The 17,458-nt window shown below is 41.8% G+C and overlaps 1 protein-coding gene across 4 annotated transcripts in view; it reads right to left on the reverse strand.

Moving 5' to 3' along the window:
• Positions 1-17,458, reverse strand: part of RBL2 (RB transcriptional corepressor like 2) — a 176,289-nt gene that overhangs the window by 70,228 nt on the left and 88,603 nt on the right. For all 4 annotated transcript variants that reach the window (XM_073604963.1, XM_073604962.1, XM_073604964.1 and 1 more), the window contains 5 exons: positions 15,951-16,111; positions 11,598-11,662; positions 11,310-11,493; positions 7,691-7,857; positions 3,403-3,512 (listed from right to left, as the gene is read on the reverse strand). In XM_073604963.1, coding sequence (XP_073461064.1) covers positions 3,403-3,512; positions 7,691-7,857; positions 11,310-11,493; positions 11,598-11,662; positions 15,951-16,111 — 687 coding nt within the window. The remainder of the gene's footprint in view (positions 1-3,402; positions 3,513-7,690; positions 7,858-11,309; positions 11,494-11,597; positions 11,663-15,950; positions 16,112-17,458) is intronic.

Genomic DNA, 17,458 nt, shown 5'->3' on the forward strand with positions numbered 1-17,458 from the left:
ATATATATATATATTGCTCTATTGTTTTTACAAGCTAGTACGTATATTCTGTAAGGGGGACAATTGGCTACAATAAAATTTTGAAAAGCAGGATTACGCTGTGGCATTTTTACTTTCCTATATGATCCTGCTGCATTGGAGCCATCTATACCTCCACCCTAACAGAATTAATGGATAACTTGCCTTCAAAGTGACAGCAAAGGATTACCTTAAGGCTTATGAAATATTAACATCTGGTGAGAGTATACCCTAAGGGGACTGTTACTCACGTGGTGGCGTTCTGGGTATGTGGTGCACGAGTGATAACAACTAGGATCACTGTAATGAGAGCTTCACTCACTTAAAGAAATCATTTCACCTTTTTTTTCTTATATGTGGAATCACATAAATGCTTGTCACATGTGGATGGACTGACATGAGCGCTGCTATGGCATTTTAAGGACATAAGATGTGTTGGACTTTTTAAATACTATCATTTTTATATATTTTGATATATTTTATAGCAGCTGCTGACGCAATTAATAGAAGATATTTTGTTTTATTTATCTTATTTAACATAGTGGCTAAGATTTAGTGCTATGTAGTTAATATCATTCCTTTGAAGAGTTTTCTTTTGGCACTAAGTAGTGTCAAAAGCCAGTCCTGTGCACCCTTTTTTTATTTGGTATTTGATCACCACAGAGGTTTTTATTTTTTTGCGCTCCAAGTAAAAAAAGACTGAAAATTTTGAAAAAAAAAATTTTTTTTTTCGTTTTTGTTACAAAACTTTGTAAATAAGTAAGTTTTCTCCTTCACTGATGAGCACTGATGAGGCTGCAATGATGGGCACTAATGAAGCAGTACTGATTGGCACTGATGAGGTGGCACTGATGATGAGGCACTTATATGCAGCACTGATGGGCACCAATAGGCGGCACTGATAAGCAGCACTGATGGGCACTGATAGGTGGCACTGATATGCAGTAGTAATGGTCACTGATAGGTGGCACCGATGAGCACTTATAGGTGGCACTGATGGGCACTCATAGGTGGCACTGGTGGGCACTGATTGGCGGCACTGATAGATGGCCCTGATAAGGAGGCACTGACAGGAATCACTGCTTGGCACAGAGTGGCATCCTAATGGGCACTGATTGGGACCCCTAGTGGACTCACCTGGTGGTCTGAAGTGGGAATCCTCAATGGGTCTGCACTGATAATCAATGCACTGATTATCAGCGCAGACCCCCCTGTCAGGAGAGCAGCTGATCAACTCTCTTCTACTTGCACTTGTCAGGGCGAGTGGAGGAAAAGCCGATAAACGGCTCTTCCTATTTACACTGTGATAGTTGTGATTGGACACAGCTGATCACATGGTAAAGAGCCTACGTCAGAGGCTCTTTACTGGGATCAGAGATGTGGTGTGTCAGACTGACACACCACTGATTGCCGCACTGCGCGCCCCCGTGGGCACACGCTAGCAGCTTATGCTGCTGGACGTCATATGACGTCCAACCAGGATAACTTAACCACTTTGTGCACAACATTTTGCTCTATGGCGGCCAGGATGTGGTTAATAGACAATATTTAGGGGTACATTTATAAGCGGGTAATATTGTCTTTATTAGAGATTCACCGAAATTTCGGCCGAAAATTGTGTTTTCGGTATTCTGCAGATAGAGAAAAAGGTGGCGATAATGGCGCCGAAAACGCTTTTCCCCACAATTTTACAACGATTTTACCGTGCTTATGGTGTGTTTTTCATATATCATGTGACTCTAAAAACGCATCAAAAACGTAACACGGGTGCGTTATTGATGCATTTTCAATTCATTCAACGGGAGGTGCATTTTTGGTGGGTTTTTCTTTTAACTGACCAAAAGTGCAGCAAGCACACCAAAATTTCTATTCAGTGCACCTCTAGTTTTTATGCTAGTTTACTGCTGCTTGGACTGTGTCTGAATTTCAAACAACATCGTTGTTCTGCAAAGAGCACAATAACATTGCACTTCATGACTCCACAGTAGTGCTGCTTTTGAGATGCCAAGTACTATTGTGGTCCCAGTTCCTGCTGCTTTGTGTCATTGATGAAGCAGCACAGTGTGCTTCCTAGCAGCAGTTTTCACACTACTTGCTTCATGACTGTGAGAACCCAACCTTGTTTCCAGCAATGCTACCCCTGCTAGAAAGTCATAGCACAGAAGTGAGGAGGAAAACACTTCTTCCTGTCACATGACATTACTACATGTCATGTGATGGTACTCGTCCCCTTTCTAAAAATGTTTTCTGTGGCACTAATACACTGCAGAACATTGCACTTATTGATAATAAACTGTAAAGTCAGAAGAGTCTAGAGTACCTGAATAGATGCCCAGCAGATTGCAGAAAGGTGAAACTGCGTCTGGTTATAAATGGGTGGATAAGTGGCCCTGTTACTGCACACTCTGCAAGCCATTCAAATAGCATATACCTCTGCTACGGAATCGATCAATTCATTGAGATGCTGCCTAATACAGTGCCTTGCAAAAGTATTCACCCCTCTTGTTTTAATTGCTTTGTTGCATTACAACCTGCAATTAAAATGGATTTGTTGGGGCTTTGTACCTATTAATGTACACAGCATGCATACGACTTTAAAGGTGCAAAATACTTTCGCAAAGTGCTGCATTAAAGCGGTTGTAAACCCTCAAGGTTTTTCACCTTAATGCATTCTATGCACTAAGGTAAAAAACCTCCTGTGATGCAGCTGTCCCCCAGAGCCCCCCTTTTACTTACCTGAACCCGGTCTTTCCAGCGAAGGGGACAAGCACAGCAGCTCCAGCCGGTGTCTCGGGTCCTGATTGGATAGATTAATAGGAGCGCAGCCATTGGCTGCTGTCAATCAAATCCAATGACTCGTGAGACAGGGCCAGGGCCGAGTCCTGCTGTCTGTGTCAATGGACGCAGCAGCAGGACACGGGAGCACGCCCGCACGTGTGCCTCGAGGAAGAGCGGCTCTCCAACGGGGCACTCGAGAAGAGGAGGAACCAGGAGCACCACTGAGGGACCCTAGAAGAGGAGGATCGGGGCCACTCTGTGCAAAACCAACTGTTTGTTTGTTTAAAAAAAAACAAAAAACTAACCTTTAGATATCCTTTAATAAAGAAAGGATATCTGATCTCTTGTCTTACAAACATGAAAGAATAAACCTGGACTTCAAATTTTTATGGGGTTTAAACTGCAATACAACTCCGGTCTCACTGCTGGTTTTGCTGAGGGAATGGGGAAAAATAGAACTTTGATCTGTTGTTAGAATTTTTTTTCATGACATTTTTTCCCATCCCGCTGAATGGATGTCCACCAGGTGCAAATACCGTATGCATGTCATATGTGCCATAACAATGTCTGCAGTTAGATAAACAGCATGCAAACAATATGACAAACCTTTGCAGTACTGAGTCTCTCCTCCTTCAGACACAGTATGTTCACAAAACACATCAAACATATCTTTCACACATTTTGATATCATCTGTGAGGGGTTCCTAGAGCAGGATCTGGAAAAAAACAAAAAATAAATTAATTTAAATACAGTTAAGAGTGGTTCATCCATTTCAAATTCTACTTTGTGGCACTTGCGAATTGTCCCATATGGGCAATAGGAGCCGTATGTTATTCCACCACCACAAAATCTGGCAGCTGGACTTGAACTATAGCAAGGCTCCTGTATTTCAAACCCATATGCCATTGTGGGACAATCCGCATTTGTTGTTATCCGAGTTGTTATCTGCCCCAGACCAGTCTATGGTTTGACAAGGGTGTCATATATCTTTCGTTAACGACTCAATTAAATCATTTCAAGCACTGAAGGATGGCTTTGCTTCACCCCTACAGGCACTGTTGGGACGCCCAGTGGAGTGGACATCCAAACACATGAAGAGACTCATCACCTTCATGTTTGTTGCAGCAAGAATAGCGATAGCCAAATCTTGGAAATCCCCAACGATTTCTTTTCACTTGCTAAAATCTAAACTGTCATGGATAATGGTGAACGATTGCCTCTCAGTGTTTTTAACCGATAAGATAGCTTTGTTTGACAAAATATGGGACCCTTGGATTAACTACCTCTCGGCTACTTAATGAGATGGGAGCGGCTTGGAAGTACTTTTCTCCAGGGCCAGAGTGCACCCCCCTCCACTAAAGTTAAGTTAAACTAGTTGGTTACACCGAGTGGAGGCAATAGAGGGAGATGGGGTTCCCCGTGCTACGTGTTGGAGCACACCCGATCGCACCAGCTAGAGGAGGTTTTTCCTTTTTATTTTCTTTGTTTAATTTTTTCGGTTTAAGTCTGACCTTACTATATAAACATAAAATAAGGACAAGGATACACAAAACCTCACATAAATACAAGGAAATTTGTGATGTAACCGACTCATAACCGATTTGTCACCTGTACCATTACTTCGTACTAAGATGGTAAATGTTGATATTGTACTTGTTAAAACTTTTCTGAATAAAAATATTGGAAAAGAAAGATGGCTTTGATGTACCCAAGCACAAGTTCTTTCGTTACCTCCAACTCCGACATGCGCTCAACTCTCAATTCCGTGACTCCATACCCAGCCTTGATTTGCTATATCCAGCAGATATAATCACGGGTCGGGATACCAAAAAAATGTATTTCCTTGTTTTACAACTATCTCATGTCGACAGACTGGGAGGAGGTGCTAGCTACCTGAAAATCTATATCCCCCAAGTCTGACCGCCTCACCCATCTCTACATCCTCCATAGGTCCTATTTAACACCCCTTCACCTTTCCAGGTATAGGCCAGAACACAGTCCGGCATGTCCTAGGTGTGGTCATTTCAGCAGCTCTCTTTATCACTTGCTATGATCCTGTCCCTCTATTCAAGGATACTGGTCACAGGTGGTCAAATTCCTTCATGATTGCATGGGCTCCCCCCCCCCCCCCCCCTCGCCAGTGTGTACTCTCCCTCTTCTCCCTTTCTGAGGAGGACTGTTCAACAGTGGAGCAGGGCAATCAACACCACCCTTCCCTACAAAAAAGGTACTGTACTCACATAAGAGCTGTCCAACCAAATATCATAACATTTGGGACAGGTGGTTAGGAGATGGTTCCACCTGCAATGCTGAGGAATGATCCCCCATCAAAATTAGCAATCTTTTCTTAAGTATGTCCTGGGTACCTACCCATATGATTCTCCCCTTCATTCCCCCTCTGTGGGCACCTACAATTCTATCGGTATATGACGAGCCGCTTGGCGCCCCCCCTACAGTGTGTATTACTTTTTTGTATGTTCACCATTGGCACTTCTTGTTAATATGACAGTCAATGTTCTAGAACCAATATGTATATATCAATGTACTTGTCTTATGAATAGTGGCTGTTGCACTTTATATTTGTATGTCTCTTTTCACTTCACCCTCAATAAAACTTTGCTTTTGATAAAAAAAAAAAAAAAAAAAATACAGTTCGAGTGAACCGGTCACAAACTGGACCTATTTAAAGACTTGCATATTCTGAGCTGTCTGTATATGGGCAGCACTGTGGCTTAGTGGTTAGCACTTCTGCATTGTAGCCCTAGAGTCCCTACTTGCTGGGTTTCCTCTGGGTACTCTGGTTTCCTCCTACACTCTAGAGGTATGCTGGTAGGTTAATGGTCTCTTATCTACTGGCCTTAATATGTGTATATATGCATTGATTTAGCGACCTTAAATTGTTGCTGCATAAAAGTTTGGCATTACTTACCCACTTCCTTCCCATAGGATGTACTTGCAGCTACAGGCATTATCCCGGTATTTATTTTTTTGGCATCCGGCGATTTCCTTTAATGTAAAAGCCAGCCTAGTAGCTAATTAGCCACTCCTCTCCAGGATCTCCTGTGCGATCAGGGAGCCTGGCACTGAAGTCGGCGGTTGCGTTGGCTTATCATAGAGGTTTTTGGAGACCAGAACGTCTCCAATCACCTCTATGGTATTAGGAACTGGAAGCGACCTGTATTTTGTCAAGCTATTACTAGCTGGTACAAGCATTGGATTAGACTGATCTGATGCAGTTAAGGGCAGAGGAAACATCTGGGTCTGATAGACCCCAGATGTCTCAGTAAAGGGAACCGGTCACTAATGATAAGGATGTTTACATTCCTTGTGACAGCAACAAAAATTTAAAGAGACAGTGTAAAAAATGTTTTTTTTTAAATAATTAAAACATTTAAAGCACCCCCATCCTTTCGTGCTTGCGCACAAAGGCGAATGCACATATCGGTCCTGCATGCATATGTAAATGGCAATTCAAGCCCCAGACCTCCTGTGTAACTCTAAACTGGCAATCTCTAAAGGCATTTAAAGTGTCGCCTATAGAGATTTTTAGGTATCATATTTTGCCGCCGTTCCACAGGTGTATGCAATTTTAAAGCCTGACATGTTAGGTATCTATTTACTCAGTGTAACATCATCTTTTTTATTTTACAAAAAATGTGTATTATATTGTGCTTGTGTGCACTAAAATGCCTTAAAAAGTGTATTATCGTGTGACATTAAAAATTGCAACACTCACCACTTTATTCTCTAGGGCCTCTGCTTAAAAAAATATATAATGTTTTAGGGTTCTAGGGAATTTTCTAACAAAAAAAATTATGATTTTTACATATAGGAGAGAAGTGTCAGAATAGGCCTGGGAAGCAGGTGGTTAAATATTGCTAGAATTTCAACTGATTCCTGTGAATTGGCTGAAATTCAAATGCCCCGTACACACGGTCAGAAAATGTTCGATGGGAGCTTGTTGTCAGAAATTCCAACCGTGTGTAGGCTCCATCGGACATTTTCCATCGGCATTTCCGTCATACAAAATTTGGGATCTGGATCTCAAATTTTCCGACAACAAAATCCGTTGTGGTAAATTCCGATCGTGTATACACAATTCTGACGCACAAAGTTCCACGCATGCTCGGAATTAAGCAGAAGAGCCGCACTGGCTTTTGAACTTCCTTTTTCTCGGCTTGTCGTACGTGTTGTATGTCACTGAGTTCTTGACGTTTGGAATTCCTGACAAGATTTATGTGACCGTGTGTATGCAAGACAAGTTTGAGCCAACGTCCGTTGAAAAAAATCCATGGATTTTGTTGTCGGAATGTCCGATCGTGTGTACAGGGCATAACTGTGCGGGCCCTGCCACCATCGTCCGGCTCGAGAGTCTTCCACTGAAAACTCAAATATGCAGGTGGGAAATTGTTCAGGTACCCTGTTAGCCATGGGTGTCAGCTGCCAAGATCCAATAGCCAGCAGGGTAGAATTGCCCATCCACACTGTTGGAAAGGGAATCAAGTGATTTTTCTTGTTGAGCCTGCTGTGCAGAATGAGAGATGTATGTGTCTATGCCCAGCTTCACTTCACATTCTCAGTCTGAATTGCTCAAATTTGTGACCATAGTGACAAGCTTGCTTGAGGCACATATTTCCTTTTGTTCCATACATATCCTCTTCAACATATTTACTATAGATATACTGGAAATAAAACATGAAAAAGGGTAGTCATATTCCACACACACATTGCTAGCACTTGGTCCCAGCTATAGACTTCTTTGATAAATGGATAAATGCGGCACCCCAACATTCCTGTGATATAAGCACATCATATTCTTAGATGATAAAGTTCTGTTTATGGGAAAGGTATAAGTCACAGATACATCCAGAACAGGGAATAAGATAAAGATACCTCATCATCTGGAGAAGCCTCTCGCTTGGAGCAGGTTTTAGTCCTGATAGGATGGCAAACAAGCGTCTGACACTGTATGTGGCGCTGGACACAGGCGTGGTGTACGGATTGTTTTCTTTAATGTATTTTAGGGAGGTAAGCGGCGTGGAAATCCGAAGCGACTTCATCTGCATTAAAGTGAAAATATATGTAATAAGTTGGCACATTGATGTTGATAAATTTGTAACCTGTATTATTGTCACTTTTCCTTGACTTTGACCTGTACTAGTGTCTTCCAAAGCAACTTTGTTTTCTCTGAAGCAGGAATAGGAATTGGCCAATGCACTGGTTGTAACAGATAGTCACAGCTTTTATTTGCTGTAAGTAAAACCAAACTCTGCCATGGGAAATTCAGTATGTAAAGCACGCTCCCTGACAGCTACACCAAGTAGACACTTGACTAATTTAAGTTAAAACTTGAACACTGCAACTTTAAAGCGGAAGTAAACTGTGAAGAAATATTCCCAGTATGGCCACTATGTACTAAACTCATCAGCAGGGTGGATTTGATTTAATTCAAGATGATTTAAATCACAATTTAAATCACTGGTAAAAAGATTGATTTAAATCAACTCGATTTAAAACATAATTTTTAAAGAGCAACTGTATCCCGCAGTGGCTCCTCCTCTGACCCGCTGTTGACTCACCGACAGTCCCATTCACTTTAATGGGACAGCTGGTGATGTGGCAGTGACACAACAAGGTGAGGGACGTGGTGGCAGAAGGTGAGTGGACGCCTCCTAACAGGCATTGCCATGGCGTATCTGAAATGACAGGTGCTCTTTAAATGTAAGGACCTTTTCTTGCTGGTAGGTAGAATCTTTAATATTTGCAAACAAAAATGAAGGTTTTCTATTTAGAATAATAAGCTGTCAGGTTAGTAAAACAGCAATATCAGAACCAATTCAATCATACAATTTGTAGTGTACATAGATTTGCAAAACAATGGGATAAAGGCATATTTCTGAACTTTGTTTTATATCTCATGGTTACTGTGAAATTTTGTGAATGTATCAATGCAGTGCGTGTTATCTCAGCTTGCAGAGCTTGGATTAATTGAATGAGTTTACCAAAAATTATTAATATTGCAGAATATATAGCCTCATGCTACATAACTAAGCTCCATTTCATGCTTACTAAACTAAATTATTAATGCATCTTAAATACAAAACTATCTTTAAATAGATTTTTACTCCAAAAGCATTTTATTAAAAAAAAAAAAAAAAAAGATTTAAATTTAAAACATCTGTTTTTTTTTTATTTAAAAAAAAAAAAATTGATTTTTATCCACCCTGCTCACCAGGATAACCTTATAGGATCTTTCTTACGGTTTGTGCAGCTTGGTTACTTTTTTATCTGTTCCAGCTGGCGCAATGTTTGCGGTTGCCTTCCAATTCCAGCCTCATCTGTACTTCCCCCTTTCCTCTCTGTCAAAGCCAGAATCTCGTGCATGCTCAGTAAAGATTAACCAAGCCTCATTTTAGTATACAACAAAGTAAACTTGGCAACAAAGCCCGGCAAACCAATAAGAGTACACGTGCAAATATATTCTCTGTGTTAAAAATGAATGTCATTGTTCACACCCCCCTGTGACGTAGCTGGTCACATGGGGTGTTTCATGAACACCGGTGTCTGGCGGGATTATAATGCCTTGGATCTATGCTATCAGAGGCACGGCACACAGATGCACAGACTGACGGCTTGCTGAGTGTGTCGTAAGTGAGGGACAAAATGCATGTCACTGACACAAACATCAGCAATATCCCCTAAACAGAGCAGTTTGTAATACTTCTTGAGCCACCTACATGTAAGTGATTGTAAAAATGCTTTACATGCAGTAAAGTTGGTCAGGGGAGTTTACTTCCACTATAAAGCTGAACTCCAGCTTTTGCTACACTTTACTGGCCAAGATGGCCCAATGAACTATGTAACTCCCTGACAAGTGAGACCGCTGGATGTGCAGTATAAACTGTATGTAGCTGAGGCTACCTACAGCATACCCCACTGTGATCTGAGTGCGAGCGGCGCCATTCCGAGAAAGCAATATACTTTATCAATGAATGAGTCAGAGATGTGACATCATCAGCCTGCCTCTCTAACTCAGCCAATCAGAGGAAGCTTTGTATTCATTGCTAGAATATATTGCTTTCTATGAATGGCTGAGTGCCGCTCAGACTTTATTGTGTTCCGGATAGAAGACCGGAAGTATCGGCTCGCACCCAGAACACAGTGCGGTATACTGTGTGCCGCAGCTACATACAGTTTATGAAGAACACCCAGTGGCCTCAGAATCTAGTGAGGGACATAGTTAATTTGGGCCAACTTGGTCCAAACAAACTATGTACTGTATGAGAATATATCTCCTATATTCACCACACACATAATCACTTAAAGTGTATTTCTTATATTTGTTCGATAAGTCCTGAAAAAATACCCATTGATTTTACTTGAAATCTTTTGTGCACAACGAGGGGCTATGGGGGGATGGGAAGAGGTCTGTATCTGCATTTATAATTGATTAGAAATGGAGTAGGTAGGGCTGACACCACATGTGTTGTCTTGTCAAAAAAGGACGGTAGGGGCACACTATATTTATGACATATCAATAGGTATTTTTTCTGCAATTTCTGCACATTCAAAGGGTAAAACATGGAAAATGAGCATGTATTTCACAGATGTACTAAATATGTTTTTTTTTTCTCAGTTTGCCTTGACATACTAATGGTGTACAAGGCACACACTGTAAAATTGTACGGTAAAAGTACTTGCTGTGAAAAAATGCAGTTAAAGAGTACGTTAACCCAACATTTCCTATTCCTGATATGTGCCTGCTGTACCATGTATTTGTATGAGAAAGTATTCTGTTCTCTTTATATCGCTTCCTTTGTGTGAAATCCCTGGTGTTCCTGCTCGTCCCTCTGCTTTCCTACTAAATACTGACCACACTAGACATGATATCATTAAATACTGACCACACTCAACATTAGAGTTTAAGCTGCCCATACATGGATTGAATTTCAGCCGCTCCTTGCTGAACTGGACGAAATTCAAACCATGTATTCAAACCATGTATGGGCCCCCTGGTTGTACAGAAGTAGACTTCTGTGACATCTGTGCAACCAGCCTCTCTGTTTTTTCCCGGAACGATTAGTGCCACCGGCCATAGCTGGCAACACTAACCATTGTGTTCTGCCGGCAGGGAAGGCTCCTCGCTAGCAGAACACAATAGCTCTGCGGGAAGGATTGGAATCCCCAATTAACACTGACTGTGTTGATGGGGGAATTAAGTAATTGTATAATCTATGGCCTGCCTAAGTCTATATTTTTCTGCACTGCACATCACACCAGCGTTGTGGAGTGAATGGGACACTTACAAAACAACTGTTTTCTATGTACCCTAGCGGAACCATGCACAAATCCATTGCAGACAAACGAAAATCACTGTAGTATATGGAACAAGCCAACAAATAGGAAAACTGCTACTTTTGTAACCTGTTTGTGCCCATATACATGCACATACTTAGGGGGTGGTTCCTGTTTTTGGGATAGTCTTATGCAATCGTGGGCTTTTTAAGCTTACCCTGTCAAAATGTTGCTGCAAATGGTAAGACACCTGGGCTCTCTCTACAGACTCTGCTCCCAGATCAGGATTCAGACAGCGTAATACACTTCCAATCTCCTCTTCTGCATCTTCTAGGAACACCCGCTCATCCAGATGGCCAACAGACAGTACAAAAGCCTCATATGCCTTATTAATGGCCTTCCTGTAGATTCATATAATGTATAAGAGAATGAGAATGAGAACAGTTTCCATGATTACTATGATGACACTTGACATTGCTTATAAGAAATAACAATGACAACTTACAAACTGTCAGCAAAATTTCCTGGATCCAAGAATCCTGTCAGTGATTCTAATTTTCCTTTAAGGATCTGAAACACCAAACATCAATGTTACTCTTTTAATTTCTGTGGGATCTTTTTGTTTTATAGCACAAATGGCATTCACAAAGCAGGAAATGAGTTGAATGTGAAAATGCAACAAATTGACAACCAGGGAACCTAAAGTTTAGTACTCAAGATCAGAAAATCGGACAAAAAAATAATGCTTTCGAACCGTTCATACGACAATCTGATTAGCACACAGTTTTCGAGAGCCAATCACAACAGTTCATACAGAATTATCCGAAGGGACAAACATGAAAATATTTCTCGTACAATACCAGATCTTACGATTTTTTTTAATCAGTACAGCATTCGTCTGAAATTTTTTTTTAAAGAGCTAGACCGCACATGCTTGGAAATTAAATAATACAATACAATACGATACAAAACATTACATCACTTCCGAAGTTCTGTCGTGCGAGAATTTACATAGCTTTAGTAACCTCTTCATTTGCGATATGAGACTAGCTTGCAAGAAAAATGGGCTACAAGATGACATGTTGAAGGCATAAATCTACTTCTACCTGCCATATACTAGGGATCTACAAGTTATTCCACCTCACCAAACAGGCAAATCATCTTCCCGCTGTGTGCTATACCACAATGAGGCCAAATAGCTAAATGAAGACTCATTTATTTTAGGTAAACTGCTGCTTCTCAATAATTTTGCTAAAAAACTATATGACAATTGTTAATATGCACAATAATAAGTATATTCAGCTTGTTACATTTTATTTATATGGCCAGCATCAGTTGAGGTGACAACTTATATTACTGTACACTGTAAAGCAGGCCATACATGGTCGAATTTCGAACAAATTTTCTTTTCAAAATCAGAATGTTAGTTTTTTTTGTGATCCGATGAGGCCACCATTGATTTTCGAAATTCGGCCGACCAAGCCTTCAATTTCACCGCATGTTGCTACAGAAAAGAATTTTCGTGGATGGGAATCTTCTTTTCTCTCCGTAAATTTTCTTTTCTTATTACATTTCTCGCACGATTCTCCCATCATTGATTAGAAAATCGTTTGTTTTTCTAAAAATTTCCAACATGTCCGATTCCTCAAATTTGATTGCCGTTGTTGCAGCCCACTAATGGTGCGAAATTCATACGAAAATTCTTTCATACGATTTTCGAAAGAAAATTCTTACGAAATTCGAACCGTGTATGGCCGGCATAACCACACATTACTAACTGTCATTCATGCTGACCTAAAGTAGCTGGAAACCCTAATGCCCGTACACATGGTCGGATTTTCCGATGGATAATGTTCGATGGGAGCCTTTTGTCGGAAATTCCTACCGTGTGTAGGCTCCATCGGACAGTTTCCATCGGAATTTCCGTCGCACAAAATTTGAGATCTGGACAACAAAATCCGTTGGCGTAAATTCCGATCGTGTGTACACAATTCTGATGCACAAAGTGCCACGCCTGCTCGGAATCAAGCAGAAGAGCAGTACTGGCTATTGAACTTCATTTTTCTCGGCTCGTCGTACGTGTTGTACGTCACCGCGTTCTTGACGTTCGGAATTTCCGACCAACTAACTTGGTGTGACCGTGTGTATGCAAGACAAGTTTGAGCCAACATCCGTCGGAAAAAAAACATGGATTTTGTTGTCGGAATGTCCGATCGTGTGTACGAGGCATTACAGTATGACAGATTGCAAAGTCACTGTGCATCATAAACAATCAGCATCTATTTCTCCCTTTTAGAAAACACTGTTTACAATCTTCTTTTTTTAAATTCTTTGTTACATCTCAGCCTCCCTGCACCTACTTTCTGTCTACATGCACTCGCCGCAGTGGCAGCTTCAGGGCGTTGGTCAGGTTCAGCTTCCTGACAGTGACAGGATGAGCTCTAGATTTGTTTGGGATCTAGTTGGAACCCACATGAGTGAGTTGGCCAGGAAGCTGTCACTCTACTGCAGTGGCGGTCAGTCGTATTTTTTTTTTTGGGCGGCTGCAAACAGTGCACAGCCAGCCACCCCCCCCGGTCGGTCACCCAGCTGCAACACTTACCCTGGCTTCTCTGCTGCTTCTCCTCTCCTCGCGTCTCCTTCCGGCAGCCAGCGTAGCTTCTCCTCAGGCTTCCCTCCGGGCGGTTGGCTTGCTTTCCCTGCGTCTCCTCTCCTCGCATCTCCTCCCGGTGGCCAGCATAGCTTTCTTCTTTCGACCAATCAGGAAACAGGTCTCAGACCCGCTTCCTGATTGGCCGGGAGGAGAATTAGTGTAGAATATTCATTCGCCAGTGTCACACAGCTGAAGCCTATTAGAGTCTCTAATTATGTGCTTCAAACCCCCCCCCCCATTGGAATTCATACATCCAGCGTACTGCATGTAGATTAGGGGCCGGACGCATGGATAGGGGGCAGTGCCCATGCGCCCCTTATGGACGGGCTGCCACTGCTGCGGGGTGGGGAATGCCCTGGCTGCGTATGATTGGCTCAGGTGACAACTTCCTGGCATGCTCACTCATGTGGGTTCAGACTAGGATCTGAACAGTCCCCAGTTCATGCTTAATAGTGAAAAGAATGGACCATGCCTGTTTCATGTGTGTCAGAACGATTGTCTATAGTCTCCACTGGACACATATGTGACAGGACAGAGGGCAGGGATGGAGCACTGTCACCATATAACAGGAAGTCCCTGAACAAGTACATTCATGGCAGGATCACTAAGTATTATTTTAATGAAAGCTACAGATTTAACTTGTGAAGTTACCTTACCAATTTAATGATTATACTTAGATTGTAAGCTCTAACGTGCAGGACTCTCTGATTCCTACTGTATTAAATTGTACTGTTTGGCCTTATGTTGTGTAAACTGTCAGCGCTCTATATATTCCTGTATAATAATAATTATATGAGAGATTAATAATTGGATATATATAAGTTTTAACACCTTTGCACTGCAGCAATGCAGTCTTACTTACTTCAGTTCAAGTCAGCCGGGATAAGAGCCAATCCTACCGTGTCTTGTGTTGCATTGACAGCACATTTAAAATGAAAAGGCTGTCTTTAGACCCCTTTCACACTGAGCCGCGGGCAGCGTTTGTGCACAGCGCTGCTAGTCATTTTTGCAGTGTAATCGGCCGCTAGCGGGACACTTTTAACCCCCGCTAGCGGCCGAAGAAAGGGTTAAATGCTCCCGTGCAGCGCCGCTGCCGAAGCACTTTGCATGCGCTTCAGCAGCGGTGCCCATTCATTTCAATGGGCAGGGGTGGTGGAAGAACGGTGTATACACCCCTCCTCCACCGCCCCAAAGATGCTGCTTGCAGGACTTTTTTTTAACGTCCTGCCAGCGCTGCACCCCAGTGTGAAAGCACTCGGGCTTTCACACTGGGACTGCGGGGGAGGCATTTTTCAGGCGCTTTACAGGCGCTATTTTTTAGCCCTTTAGCACCTGAAAAACGCCTCCAGTGTGTAAGGGGTCTAGAGATGTATGTGGTTATGCACCAGATGGGTGTAAAGAATGAGTCACTATTTATCAGGTCTTACCAGAAATTCATCTTTCCACTTTAAAGTGGTTGTACACACTCACGTATACCCAGTAAAGTAACTGGCCTCAGGTGATACACAGAGATCAAACAATTGCTCCTACATAAGTTGTACCTGTTTATCTGCAGTCTTCTCCTCTCTACAGATAGTCAAAGTGCAGAATCTATACAGCTTGTCTGAGCTTCCAGAAAGCAGGAGGTGGGGATCTGAAGTTACTCTGCAGAGCTCAGTGAGGAGGGACACCCCTCCTCCCTTCACACAGCATGCAGGAACAGAGCTGAGGCTGTCAATCACAGACTGTATGCTGAAGCTCAATCCCCTGTCACCTTTTCATATTTTGGTGTCAGAAAAACTGGTCAGAAATGACTCATGAAGATAGCAGAGAGAAAGGACACTTTGTGTTCTGGATTGAGACAAGTACACATTATAGAGGGATATGCTTTGTTAATATTTCATGTCAGAGGTTTACAACCACTTTAAAATACTAGCTATCTCAGTATTGCAGAATGCACAGGAAAGGATGCTTTGCTCTATCCGACCTCCACCCAGCATTGCAAGGTTAAATTTCAAGTCAAAGAGTTCCAATCTAGAAATCACTATAGACAAGTAAAGGGGACCTGTAATGTTACATCTAAAGATAAAAGTAGAATGACATGGGTAACCCCACCTAAAATACAAAGTTTACCATTATATTTCTTGTTTAGGTGGGAGCAAAGCTGCTATTAAATGTGGTGCTTGTTCTGTCTCAGTACAATGCCCTACAGAGTGCCCTATATACCTTTTTGTCAAACAGCTTATGAACATATGGTTTCCAAAAATGTTCTTTAATGCCTTTGACTTCCAAAAGCAAACCGTGGTGGAGACAACAAAGACTTTCAATGATGCAAGGGGGTTCAGACGGTGGTTTGAAATCCTTACTGGAAAAATCCTCAGGAAGCCCTTAAAAAAGAAAAAATGCTCCAATTAGTAACTCAAATATATTACAGAATTTCAGTTTAAAGGAAACCTATAGTGAGAAAACTATGTAACTAAACCAAATTCTGAGAATGCTAATGTGTTGGATGCCATGTTGATCCACCGCCTTCAGTACTTTCTGAGATGCTTGGTCTACAAGTATAAAGAAGGGGCTCTGACTTCACTTGGTACATGCTTATTGTGGACCAGTGATTCAGAAAGTGCTGAAGCCAGAGACAACCAAGCAACCAAATCGTTTTTGATAAAAACACAAAAGCACAGCTCAATAGCTTTAAAGTAGATCTAAAGGCTAACTGAATGATACAATTGCTTTTTTTTTTGTTTTAAATAAAATACTTGTTTTCTTCCTTTACCCCTTGCTACATCTTACTGCTGCTGCTCACCTGCAGCCGCTTTGCATCCGTTGTCACCCTATTACAGAAGTACCTAAACAAGGACCTTCATTGCAGAATCATCAAGTAACATTTTAAAGCTTATCTAACCCCAATAACAAACACTTCATTATATTGCAGCTTATGAATCCTTAGATGTAGTGACAGCATTAGCTTTCTTTCTAGGCTTTTTTTCTTTCTTTTCACCTGGTGATCCAGCCAGTAATACACCTCCTGTCTTAGGGTGTCTCTACTCTGGATGGAGAAGCAATGGAGACACAATTGGACAGCCGCATTGCCAATCTGGGAAGAAGGTAGCGTTGGCTACACGAGCAAATTTTGATGGATTTGACTAACACATTAACTCCAGCTTACAATTTTTAGGACAGTTACAGCAACCAGGTTTTACATAAATGAATAAAGAACCCCTGTCCGTGGTAAATGGTTTGTTTCAGCCCTCTAACTGTAATTTTTGCTGAATAGCCTGGTCTGTTGGAATTAAAGTGGATCTTCAGCCCTTTTTTTAAAGTTGATGTTATTGGAATCCTTTCCCCCTCCAATAACACTAGTGGATATAAAAAAAAAAAAAAAAAAAAAAAGATCCCTACATACCCTTTTTTTTCCCTCTCTACTTCCAGCTCTGATCATCTAGGCAAATGACGCCGTGTGTGTTCCTGTTGACACTTGGGTTATTATCGCCACAAATTCCAGAGCACAGCAGGGAGTGCACTGGCCAGGGACAAATGCATTGACACCTGCATGACAGATATTCAGAGGTCAGAGCAGTTCACTGGCAGCATAGGAGATCGCTACACAGGTCTGCAGGTGACATCGAGAGTATGTGTCAGTTTGTTATGCATATCCCCAAAGATTGGCCACTGGCTCCATCTGCCCTTTCATTAAATGGCTGCCCACACAGCACAGGCGGGCATTATGCTAT

Source organism: Aquarana catesbeiana, linkage group LG11 (assembly GCF_042186555.1).
Source record: "Aquarana catesbeiana isolate 2022-GZ linkage group LG11, ASM4218655v1, whole genome shotgun sequence".
NCBI classification, from domain to species: domain Eukaryota; kingdom Metazoa; phylum Chordata; class Amphibia; order Anura; family Ranidae; genus Aquarana; species Aquarana catesbeiana.